The following is a 13,750-nucleotide window of genomic DNA, read 5'->3' as shown; positions in this document are numbered from 1 at the left end:
GTGACGTAACGTGCGATTAGAGTGATTGACAGAAAACCTGACAAGTTACAAAACAATGTGACCTTTTCAGCTCATCATGGGAGGCCCCTTAACTTGGGAGGCCCCTGGGCTTCAGCCCAGGTAAGCCCGTGCATTAAAGCGGCCTTGCCTACAATATTGACAAAAAGTCAAAATGTCGAGAATAAAGTCAACTTTTTGAGTTAACCTGATATTCCTTAATACGTCTAATACATGTCCAAAAAATCATATAAATTACATATAAAACAGATTTTCCCAAAACAATAGTAGAAACCTACTACCATTTATGTGTAGGGGGATTTTACTACACCCTTGAATATCGGGGTTCTTGCTAATTTTATGACATTGATGAAAATCAGGTCGTAGCTTGCAGTCGACCTAACTGTTCACATAGACGTGCTGTTTCACTGATACAATGTTCCTGTGATGACTAACTGAAACGGGAACAACGAATCTGTGAATATTTTTCCAACTTTACCGAACACAAAAAGTTGATATAGGCTATTCTCGCCATTTCGACTTTTTTTTTCTTCTTAAAATTGCATAGTGGAAAAAAAAAACCTAATTATTTTTTCTCCTACCTGGCCCCAATCCTCTTCGTTAGAAAGAATTGCAACCATGTCCTACAAACTTAATTTATGGATCACAACAATGCTTCTGCTGAGGGTTTTATTCTGAAATGCTGACCGGATATGGTTTGAATTCCGAGGGACTTGACAATGGTGGATCCCGGGGCCGAGCCTTGGGAGGAGGACTTCTCAATGGATAGAGAACTGGTTTTGAATACTTTTTTAAGACTCAGTGGAGCTAAAGGAGACACAACAACCCCTGTGGATATTCTTTCTCAGGCGAGATAGAGCTTTTTTACTTTGTTTTTCGAGCGTTTGCAGCTCAGTTTGAGCTAAACAGGTGGTGTTGTAGCGCTTTTTTTTTTCAGAGCAATTTCCTGTTGTTCCCTGGAAAAGAAGGGAAAGGGAAAGTTTACTCGCTCCTGTTAGGATCTGTATGGAATCCAAAGTGCTGTGGATTTAAAGTTGGTCTGTTTAAAAAAAAAAAAAAACATTTCCTGCGTTTCCTGAACTTAGTGTGGATAACCTGGAACTAGTGCAGCCGCCTCCCGTGGAAAAGACAACACTGAATTGGACCCACGCTATGGGCAACAAAGAAAACCTCTCAACAACTGGACAAGTTATTTTATAACCAGCGAGCACATTCAGCCTCGAAAATTTGCGGATACATAGAGTTGGAGAAAATGAACACTACGCCAGGATGGAAAGGGAATTATAAATGAGTCTTTTGGCAAACAAAGAAGGACACCTCTGTCGGACAGAATACCGCCGAGCAAAGGGAAAGCTTTGCGAGAAATGGAGGAGGAAGGCTCACTGGAGCCAAACAAGATACTGGCAAAGGTCTCATTTTCGTCTTTAACGGGGTCCTTTTCATAACAGAGCCACTTAGTTCAGCTAGCCATCAAACATTCTTTCCTTTGCCAATGCTGCAGTGGTTTTCTCGTCGTGTGTGAAAATGAGGGTGGATCTGGTGCAGTTGTTTGTGATTTTGCTGCTCGGTGGCGGCGGCGGTGGTTCGGCGGTATCATCTGATTGCAAATCATATGACGAACGCCCGAAAAGCGTAGGAAAAGTGGTCTGCAGCAACATGGAGCTCCATCAGGTGTTACCCCCGGACTCCTTCCCCAACAGGACAGTCACACTGTGAGTATACAGTCAGTGATGCAGTTTGCATTCATTTCACCTCATTAAAACAAAAATATTCCTACCATTAAACCCATTTATACTAAACTATGAGTATAAGGGTTACTACGAAGGTTGCATGGTTATTACCCACCTTTTATGGCTACATTTCTTATATACCCTGTGTTGTCTAATCCAATTTCTTTCTCACTGCAGTGATTAAAACATGCTTTTTGTGATACTTCTGAAACTACAGTTTCCTGTATGTCAAAATATATTATAATCCAGGCTAAATTAATGTGTGACTTTGATATCATCCATCTTATTTATATCTTATATTGTTCAAAATTAGTAAAGCAATATAAATATGGCTTGACAAGCACTTTTATTATATTCGTGTCTATTCCATGTCAGTCGTAGATCACTCTTTCACAGCTGCATACTGTAATGGTGTAAATGTAAACCCTATGTAATAGTAACCGCCTGTCTTCCTGTAGTGATTCACACACAGGGAGATATTTTAGCTACTAAATCAGTGCTCTTGTCTTACCATACCTCCAAGGCATTTTAGTAGAGCTCCTTAGCTGTTGAGTTAATCCTTGTGGTGGGTTTTCCACTTGGCTGTAATATATACTCTTTGCTGGGGCCGGATCTAATTTGTAGGGTACTTTTATTGACACGAAGCCCAATGTTTTGTTACTTTTTTGTGTTTTAAGAAGACCCATATTGCACTTGTATGTACAGTGATCTTATAGAATTTTAGGTTGTTTCTTAATTGGTAATTAACCAGCTATGTCTAAATGCAAAAGTTAACTTGATAATTCATCAGCAGTAGTTGTGATTGTTTGTCCACAACACCACACCAGCTACTGTTGTAAATGATACAGTTGTTAGTTGTCTTTGTGTGGCCACCCTCAACACTTCTAAAGATAAAACACACTTACACAAAACTGACTGAGTTCAAGTGGATTTCCCTCCAAACCTTATTGATTTTAAACCAAAATTAATTAAAAAAGCAGTTTTGATATTTGGTTTGTTTGAGAGTGCTTAGCTGAACAGAATAACTGCCACAGACAAAACTAACAACAAGGCAGATATTCAAAGCTTTGCATTCAGTGCACTTGTTCTTTGTGGTAATGGTGAGCGATTGGGGGAAATATGAGAAAACCAAGGCACAAGTAGAAAGCAAATAATAGACTCCAGGGAAGTAAAGAAAGGGATATGATTGGCTGGTTAAGTTAATTGAGTTTGCATGTTTTAACATGTGCACTACTTTGAAGCACTTTCTAAAGTTACAGGCTTTAATATTTTTAAACCTGCTTTCCATACATTTTAGTTTGTAGACCTTGTAGTAACCATAGGTGACCAATGTCTTTGACATCGTTGTAGCATAACGCAGACACAAAAGCATTATGCTATAAACTTTTAGACAAATATCTCTTTAGGCAACAATCTCCTCCTGACTCCTCCTTTTTGTTTTCCTTTTATTAATTAGCCGCTAGGAGTTGTCATAAGGCACTTCTAATTGTGCTTCTGTTGTGATGCTCTTTGCATTGACTCTGAAATCCCAGATGTTGCAGCTTCCCACACTGATACACTATTGAAGAAATCCGCCCATCAGAAACATTACAACAACAACAAAAAATGTTCACTTTGTTTAATTACCAGGCTCAAGTAAGTATCATGTCTCTTTGATTTAATACAATACCAAAATTACTTAAGACCAATAGCTTCCTAGATTGTAGGAAATCATATGTGATGAAAAGAAGATTTTAATTGTTTGATCAGTGATGACAAGCAGAATAGGGAAATGGCTAAAACGTGCAAAAAGACAACTTGAATTTTGGTAGCTCTTGATTTTTTCCCATTTTCCCATTACTTTTCTCTTTGTGGTCTGGAATTATCCTAGTGTCCTCTCAAATATTTTGAGAATTTGAAACATGCTGATCTCTTTTAGCTATGGCCTGCTCTAAAGTTATTTAGTAAGCCTTCCATCTTGTCCTGATGTTTACTATGTCTATATGTCTTCAGTGAGCTCTGAGTCTGTCATCTTGTTCTGACAGTGATGGATTGGAGGTTCCTCATGATTCAGCATTCATGTTAAGCTCTGTAATGTGAAGGATGACCTCCAAAGTACGAGAAAGATGTAATTAGAGAGTACAGACAAAAGCAGTGCAACTTCCAGGAATTCCTACCCCAATACGCTTTTGCATTTCTGAACTTTTGTTGTCATACATTGCACGAAAACAACAAAAATATATCCTCTACATGTGGAGCTCTGTTCAAAATATCCTGTAAACATGGGTAATGAAACAGCTACCCACGTTGACTGCACAGTTTTTTGGGTGTTAATTTATGGCCTGTTAAATCGGCACACCCTCCCAGTAGGTGCGGTGGTTCTGTTTTACGACTCCCCCACTGTCTTGTGGTGGGGTTGACCGTGGCTGAGACACAGCTGGTCTGGACTGCAATGAGCTGAGGCAGGGTCTCAGCCTTTCTCAGGCTTGCAAATTACCAGCCATTATTTCTCCATGTTAAGCCAAGACAGACCCCACCCTGTTTTCTCCCTGTGTGAAAGCATGAAAAATCTTGCTGCCAATTCACAGGATCCTGATGTTGGGCTGGGTGATAATATATTGACAAAACAATATGAAAATTGTATGCTATATATATTTTTGATATTGTTTCTATCACACTGTCAAGAAAAAACAACAACAGGACAGTACCACTGCAATCTGTCTGTCTGTCTATCTATCTATCTATCTATCTATCTATCTATCTATCTATATATATATATATATATATATATATATATATATATATATATATATATATATATATATATATATATATATATATATATATACATATATATATATATATATATATATATATATATATATATATATATATATATATATACATATATATATATATATATGTATATATATATATATATATGTATATATATATATATATATATGTATATATATATATATATACATATATATATATATATGTATATATATATATATATATGTATATATATATATATATATGTATATATATATGTATAATACACATACATACATACATATAATTTTTTAAATTATTTTTTTTTCTTTAAATGGTATTTTACCTGTGATTATTTCATTTATATATATATATATATATGTATATATATATATATGTATATATGTATAATATATATATATATATATGTATATATGTATATATATATATATATATATATATATATGTGTATATATATATATGTATATATATGTATATATATATATATATATATATATATGTATATATATGTATATATATATTTGTAGCCAGAAATATATTGAGATTTGAAATGACCTAAGTCGGGTCAGCCCTTAGAGTCAAGTGGCAGTGACTAATTTAGCAAATATTACATTTGGCAACCCTTAATTATTATGTTTGGGTTTTTTAAAGCCATTTTAAAGACAGACTGCTGATTAACTTCAATAGAACTATTTTTTTTTCTACTTTTGTAAAGACATGACGACATGTTATGCAACAAGTCCTTTGGGTCTCTGTGGATATGTTCTCAGAACATGATAGAACTGGATCTAAATGACCCAACATGTGCACCCAATGTTTATTGTCAGCAGACTGCTAATCTTTAATTTGTTTGCTTGTTATTGTACAAAAAAATGTGTCCCTAAAAGACAAAAGTCGACAAAACTAATTGTGTTGACTAATTGATAAGTTGATTTAATCAACATATATGAAAAACTGAGTTTCTCCACAAAAAAGTAAAGGCACCATTTTTAAGATTGTCTTTACTAGATTCTTGAAAATATGTCATTTAGCTTAAAAATGCATTCAAAAATGACGAATACACCAAGAAATCTGGGTTTTCTAAAACCAAAAACAATTAGTTGACTAATTGACTTTGACATAATAACACCAAATGTCACACATGACATTTTTAAACTACTTACTTTATGCTCATGTTATTTAACTGATGTGATGACTTGTGGCAATATGCTTCCCTTGTTATATGGATGTTTTCAATTTGTGTATTGACACACACAACGGGTTGTGTGTATTAAAGGCCTTGCCAGAAACAGCAGTTTAAGCTAGATGTGATTAAAGAGCGATTCTATTCATAATACGTGCCCCTCTCCTTTTTACTTAAGATTTCCTGTTTCCCTCTTCAAGGGGTCTGGATTCTGCTGAATAGAAATTTTACTCAGGCTTTTGGGGGGGACATAAAAAAAGAGATTTGAACCACAAGAACACCTCTTTGAGAAATCTCTTAACTACTCTTTAGGCTTTAGTGAACTTATTGAACCACTGGAAAAATTGCTTTGCCAAAGAGTTTTACTAAAGATACTCTCCCATGATGGGGTTTTTCTCCTGCTTCGTCCTTTATTCTAACCTGTCTGCACATCAGCAGTTACACATTAAAGTAGCTATTATTTTAACAGACTTTAACGATTGCTGGTACTAGTTTACCCTGACATAGAGTACATATAGATTTTCAGTGCAGCTCTGCTCTGAATGTCCCTCTGTAGACATAAAATGAGTGATGCATTCCCCACATTTGTGCTCTCCAAATGATACCGCATGCCGAAGTAATCCGAGAGGAAATGACACAAATGTGTTTACAGCTGGCCTGTCCTCCCATGTTAGTGTAGGCATCTTCTAAAATATGAGGGCTTGAATTTAACCTTTGCCTCACATGGAATGATAAATCAGGCCGTGTGAGTAGTCTACATGGGTGTAGACGTAGTTTATTTCTGTATATCTTTATAAGTCTCAGCCTACATACTCGTGCAGACATGAACAGACTATATTTAAGCTTTCTTTACTCACCCAGCTCATATTTCTTAACAGGTCTTGTTTAGTGTAATCAGGATCCTTTCAAGGGAGCACCTGGGTTGGACAGTGCAAATAAGCGCACCTGGTTTGGGCCTCTGCAGAGCCGCACAGGATTAATGTCAGGAAGAAAGCAGGGATTTCCTCCCTCGCTGCTTGAAAAAGCATGCACAGTATGATGGCACATCAGAGTGCAGTAAACGTTCTTGTTTCACAGCAGTGCAAACTGGCAGTCAGGGTTGCATTCTCATCTGGTTTCCTTGAGACTGCACTTCCTCAGGCTAGTGTAGAAGTTTCCTTTTCCCTTTGGATTTCAGATCTTATGGTAAATACAGACACACCAGTTTGGAATGCGTGATCAGTCCTTATGTCAATCATCTCATGTGTTTGTTCTTCTCAAAGCTACCATGTCATGCTGGAAGTCTTCAAAGTGCTTGAGTAACTAGAACACAGGTGCCTGCTGTCATCCATGTCCTCTGAGGATTTGTTTTTTGTGGCTTTCCAGGCAAGCAATTGGTCTAAAGGAATGCTAGTGTGTTTTTCATAGTAGTGCTGCAGCGTTTGCTGTAGAAAAGCAAGATCCCAGAGGCGAGACACTGGCAGCTGCACACTTAGTCAGTTCACATCCTTTCATTTTGAGACCTGTTGAGCTTTGACTTTGCCAGGTTGCCCCAAGTCTCATTTAATTCCAGACAAGCAGTTCAGTTTTATGTGTAGATATGAGGTAAGACTGTGCAATGCTTTCTCGTCTGTGTTAACTCTGCTGCTCATCTGCTTTTATTCTGGTGTTTGCATCTTGGATCATTTTTCCATTCAGGCAGAGAGCTTTAAGGAGAATACCTTGCTCAAGTGGCTTGGTCTGTTAAATGTTGAAAGAGGATATTGCGAGGCCTACTGGTGGACTTTAAAGACTGAATGGCTAAGAACGTCTTATATGACAAGCAGTCCCGTTTCCCTTGCACCAACACAATCCCTTTAGAGGACTTGATATTACCGTAGTTACATGTTATAGAAAAATCCTCATTGCAGCCTTTCCTTTACCCTTTGGTTCCTATTCTGAACATAAATCCAAATAGTTCATACTTGGATCATTAGTGGAAAAAGAAAGGGCTGGATAACTGCAAAAATTACAGCGGCAAGTTGCAGCACCTCAGCCCACCGACTACTTTCCTTTTCCACCTGAGCTGGGTCCCACGTTTCCATCCACTATATTCAGAGCAGGTCACTCTAGAAGGGGTTTTATGAGCTCATTGAGCCTAAAACTTATTTGAAAACCTGTTGAAGGGTTTCAGCTCTCCACTCTTTGTCTAAAAGCCTCCTGCATAACAAAAGTGTTGAGAGAGCACCAGTTGGCTTTGTCCTTTAAACTCTATGTGCCTGCAAGGGGAGTGTGTAGTGGCACACCATTTTGAGTCCTCCTCCTGGATAATATTCCTACAGCCAGAGGCTTTTCAAGAAGTATTTCCTTAAATGAAAAAGGGACTACCTTCGATCACATTTAATTTACTCACTTTGAAGGAAAGATGAAATTTAGGCCAGTGAATTTTATATTACTCTATGACTCAGAGTAGAAATTCTGGTTTCAGATGCAGCTTTTCCATAAATGTCTTTGAGATTTATAGCATCTGTATCAGGAGACAGGATGTGGGATTTGGTAGGATCCCCCTGCAGCTTGTTCCTGGCTTGAGCTCAAGCAGGTCTTATCTATGCATCAAGATAAGGGAGACTCCCCTCCTCCATCGTTTGAGGCCTAGCCTGAAGAAATTCCATTTACAGTTGTTCAGTCTGGAGACCTCAGGCCGACGTCCAGTGACAGACGGTAAGGAAGCAGACGGCCTAGTTCCAGACGTCCTGAGGGTGGTGGAGACGGCCAAAATCTCCATACAAATTTGAGCCTTGCTATGTGTATTGCTTGTATAGACAGCAGTGGTATTTCTTTCTCACCAGTGCAAGTGTAAAGAAGACACAGTTCTGCAGTCGAAGCAGTTTCCAACATACCAATGTCACACTCCTGTCATGAGGAAGAGGGAGGGACAAAGCTAGTGAAGGAGGGTAAAGCAAGGGAGGGATCGAAAAAAAAGGCCAAGAAAAGGGCTCTTGACTCTCAGAAGAACTCTTTTTCAAGGATTTATTTTGATGACCCATAGAGTCACAAGGCAAGAAATGTGTATTTATGCAGCCTTGCTCAAATGATTCCCAAGACATGTTTTAAAATACATAATCTATTCTGTAAATCTAATTATACAACGTTCTGCGAAGATAAAAGGCCTGTTTGTGCTGTATGTAACCTCAAATAACCTCACGTTAATGATGGCGAGGCGTTACTTGTGACCAGTCAATGTCTTTGCGAACTGACTTTTCCTGTTAGGCAAATGTCTTCATGATTTGACATACTTTCCTGTCACCACATTACGTAATTTAGCAGTTTTTCAATCCTCTTCTATACCTCTCTAAATTGGCTTACAAAAGAGTGGTTGTCAGGCCTGAATTAAAGATGACAGATATGGTGGCTCCGGTCCCATGTCTTTGGCAGCACCAGGACACCACCTGGAACATATTCGTCCAATATGTTTACAAACAAATTATACTATAGTGGTTTTTTTGCTATCTTGATATTTCATTATGTATTTTTAATTCTACTGTGTTGACCTGACATGTCAAGCTGTCCTGGAAGAGGGATTTCTCCTCTGCTCTTCTTGAGGTTTCTTTCAATTTTTTTCCTGGTAAGAGCTCCCATTTAAAAAATAAAATAAAATGAAAAAAGAGAGATCCCCAGGTCTTTTTTTTAAATCATAAAGCAGGTTTGGGTGCTATATAAATACTGTGAAATTGCTCATTCTACTGTGAAATGCACACAGCCGGTTTTCAGAGACTGTGCCTTTAGGCGAGCCGTCAGGACTTTGTTAAGTTGTGTTTGTCACACATACACTGCATGTCTGCTACAGTTCCGTTGAAGTCATTACCCAGCTACAATGATGGTGCAGAGGCACTGAGAGGGCAGGTGAGGGAGGCCAGAAACACTGACCAATCAGAGCACACTGGGCTTTTCCAGGGGGGCTTAAAGAGACAGGTGGTAAAACGAAGCGTTTCAGACATAGGTCGAATACAGGTATAGTCAGACTTGACAGTATGTGAAAAATAATGTTCAACATTAAAGCATCTAAACATCCTCTAGTAGAAACCCAAAATACAAATATGAACTAGAAATGTTTGCACAATAGGTCTCCTTTTAAAGAGTTTTTGGAGGGAGTTTTTTCTTTTTTGAATGGATTTGCATCAGTTGCCAACACTGTTGGCCAAACATTATGAGCTCCCCCGGTACCAGTATTAACTGCACTACTATTGTTTTGTTAGCTGTTTTCGTGCACTCTCTATATTATGTGGATTAAGTGCCACATTCCTTAATTCACACAGGCCCCATGGTAAATGCATCCCATTGGTATGCTAACTATTCTTCAATATAAATGAGACTTTTGTGGCCGCAATCTTGGGAGGCCCAGCCTCTCTGCCTATAACATCAGATCATGTGTACACAGGCAGTGATAGAATTTGCAGCCTCGTTCATCACCATGTTTTTACATCTGCCGTTTCAGCATTCAGAATCCTGCAAAACACAAGAACCGTTTGTGTGCGCACTCTCTGAGTGGAAGGGAGCCAAGCAGCAAATCTCCAACGAGTCTCCACTGTCCAATCCTGTAATAAAACAACCCCTCAACACCCCATAATGACTCCAATCTGGCCATGGGTTGTGGGTGCAACTAGCATGTATGTCACCCACCACATCCCCTCCCAGCTGGCCAGAAACATATGCTAACCACAAGTCCATGCTTGGGTTTTCTGCTGGGAGTTAACAGTGCTATTGATTCCCCATATCCCCTGGGAGTAGTTTGGGGAGAAAGACGGGAACTCTTGAACGCAGAAAGTGGAGTTTTACTTTGCAGCTTGGCATGCAGTTAATCAGCTTGTGCTGCACACGGTGAATAAACTGGATAATAAAATCTTGTTTATAACCCCTGGAGGAAGCAATGAAGAATTCACACTTGGACTTGAAGTTTTCTCAAGGCGATAAAGTGGAAAACAATGACAGATTTTCTTCAAAAACAGGATTATACTTGTTGTGCTTGAATTGAAGAGATATGTAGGAAATACCCCAGGCTACGATGTATTATTATCTATATTGTGAGCATTTATTTCGTCATATCTCCTTACATTTAATCCGGTGTTAGCTGTAAGTATGATTGATAAATTATCTATAGAGCACTTTTTTCCTAGTACTTTTGCGTTTTTGATTGGGAGTCCTTCTATAAAATACTCTGACAGCTCCTTTTTACATGTAACCCATATTAAAGTTGCCTTGGTTTGCTTTGCTGTTGTATAAGCAACTTTGTGCCAGTTCATGGCAGGATAAAAGCTGACCAAAAACACAGCTTTATTATTGTAGGAATATTTCTTTATTGTGGCAGTTACGGGAAAAAAGTGTATCACCAGTGAGTCATTACTGCTCCAGTCAGATAATGCATTTACCTGTTGAAGTCAAAGGGGCTTCACAGAAAGATCACGCTTTATCTTGTTTTGGCTACCTGTTTCAAAAGTGCTCAGATGCTGCCAATTTAACATGAAAGCAGACTGAAGTTCAAGTTGTTTTTCCTCTAATCTCTTCCTGGCGGAGAGGAACATTCTAAGGGCGGCAAAAGGACACAGAGTGACACCTAATATTGTTATCTGTCAACAAGTAGCAGTATGGCATCCTTTTGAAAAAGACACCTGATTCTTTTGAATCCACTTCCATAATTTAATTAACACACATTCCTAGCTGAACCTTTGAGTGTCGTGGCTGGTTTTCAATATGAAAACATGTTATTTGACGAATTAAAACGAGGCCCATTAAATTCGACTTAATGTGATGAGTTGGCAGAAACAGTTATGCTGCCAACAATATGCAACACAAAAATCTAAATGACACAGGTGTTTTTGATCCAATAAAAGATCATTTTTTTTAATATTAAGACCACAGGAAGTATGCAATACTTTTTCTTTGCGTTCATGTATATTCTTCTCTCCACAGAATTTTAAACAACAATAAGATTCAAGAACTCAGAAATGGATCTTTCTTTGGATTGTCTGCCTTGGAAAAATTGTAAGTATTTATTTTCCTTTTTCTGCATTTTGCAGTAGAATAAGTGTATCTGTTTACATGTTTACAGTCATGCCTAAACTTTGTTGTTTACAGTGCATTGTTTCTAACTTTCTTACAAAGCATATATTTAGTCTATATGTATCTGTGAAATATCACCAGTGGTTTTCGCGATGGTAGGGCTTTTTGTCAAATAACTTCATAATATTTCTCGTTCTATCTCCCAGTGCATTAGTAGCAACAATCTATCATTTCACAAGTGAAGCTTGGGCTTGTGGAGTAGGTTTGTAAAACATGGCCTCATGCCAGTGGAACATCCAGGTCATAGAAAATGAGTAGGCACCCGCACAGCACTTAGCCCCAGTCAAGATTATCAGTCTATGTCAGAAGACTTGAGATGATACTAGAAAAAGGCTAATTATAGGTATAGCCCCCAGGGTTGTTTTTTGTCTGCCTGGTGACATACTCTCAACATACAGCTGTTTGGTTATTCTGGGGATGGGGCCCACCTTCTTCTAGAGCAGTAACATGAAGGCAACATCAATACTTCCCCAAGAGACAGTCATACTAGTATTTAACACGGACTATACGGTCTTTATCTTGGAACAAGACATTTTAAGAAGGAAAAAACTGTGCAAAGAAGTGAAAGGAGAAGGGAATTAGTTCTAGATGGTGATGACATTTATTGGTGTAAACATATTGTATGTTCTTTTTGAACAACAGTGAGATGTCTACATGCCATGTGATTCTGACTTTAGAGATTGGAATGTCATCACCCGTGTTTCCTTCTTACAGAGATTGTAAGAAAATGGCTCTGGGCCTGCACATATGGGCCATGGGTGATTTATCACTCTGGAATGGCTTCATGCAGATAAAATAACCAGACCATTAATGGCTGTGCTTTTACCCAAGGCTACAATAACACATGACTGCATTGACATGGAATTCTAAGGGCATGTTTCCCCTGTGAGTCTTCCGGCCTGGTTAAAAAGACCAGAAATATAGAAGGTATATGAGGTTAATTTGGCCTCATTTAGGAAAAAGATTTTAGCTAAAATATGCCCCTTATCGTCTGCCATAATTGACCACTGATGCCTATTAATTTAATTAACAGAAAATCAACAGACTTCCTGTGTTTTTGGGCCAAAAAGAAAATTTTGAACTTCTCCTGGTTGTTGCAATTCTGTCAATTGTCAATTTTGCCATGCAGAGTTGTTAAAAAGAGCACAGCATGTGACTCCGGATAAGCCAATATATTGGCAGAATATTAACATTGTCGACTGTTCTTGGCTTATCTACCAGAATGTGATAATTTCTTATCCTTTGTGACGTATATTCAGTTAAACAGGACAGTGTAAGTTCAAACTGATAAACTTTCGTTTTTGTAAATATGCACTCTGAATTTGATGCATTCTGTTTTTTCTGTTTGCGAATTATACGGCACCATAACTTTTTTGGAATGTGGGTTTTATAACCCTTGCGTAATTACCTTCTCTTTTCATCTTGAGGTCATAAATGCTTGTCTTATATTGTCCTGTATCACTTTTCTTGAGTTGACTCCCATTGTAATGAGACATTCATCCGCCTAGATTGTTGATAGATTTCCCTGTGGGGTCTTGAATTGGTTTAGATGTTAGTTTTTTTTAGCTCAGGCCTAGTGGGTATACAGGAGGCTTTTTGCTGAATTTGTAAAAAAACAAAAGAAAACGTTTGATCTTGCTCCACATAGAAGCCCTGCTTTGTCAGTGAATGGCCAGTTGATTTGGTTGTAAACTTTGTTCTGCCTGTCGTTGCATCAATCCACAGGCAAGTTTACCTCCAAAAGTAGCTCCCTTTGTGCCCCAGGGACTCCACCCCACTCCTGTCCCCCCTCAACCAGTGAAGCGAACTTGCTAGATGGTTTGCTTGCTTTTGTCATTCTAATGAGGCCAAGCCAAGGCCAGAGGTGTCAGCAGTACGATTCTCAAACACACTCTGAATGCTGAAGCCTCTCCCTCTCTGAAATGTCCCTGTTCCCTCCCTCCTACCTTCAATCACACTCTTTTTTTCT

The 13,750-nt window shown here is 38.3% G+C and overlaps 1 protein-coding gene across 2 annotated transcripts in view; it reads left to right on the top strand.

The window, feature by feature from the left end:
* The first annotated feature begins 726 nt into the window (after positions 1-726).
* adgra3 (adhesion G protein-coupled receptor A3) overlaps positions 727-13,750 on the top strand; it is a 33,984-nt gene continuing 20,960 nt past the window's right edge. For both annotated transcript variants that reach the window (XM_059355025.1, XM_059355024.1), the window contains exons 1-2: positions 727-1,730; positions 11,632-11,703. In XM_059355025.1, coding sequence (XP_059211008.1) covers positions 1,543-1,730; positions 11,632-11,703 — 260 coding nt within the window. In that variant the 5' untranslated portion in view covers positions 727-1,542. The remainder of the gene's footprint in view (positions 1,731-11,631; positions 11,704-13,750) is intronic.

Source organism: Centropristis striata, chromosome 17, assembly GCF_030273125.1.
Source record: "Centropristis striata isolate RG_2023a ecotype Rhode Island chromosome 17, C.striata_1.0, whole genome shotgun sequence".
NCBI lineage: Eukaryota > Metazoa > Chordata > Actinopteri > Perciformes > Serranidae > Centropristis > Centropristis striata.
This window is presented reverse-complemented; position numbering and strand designations above follow the sequence as displayed.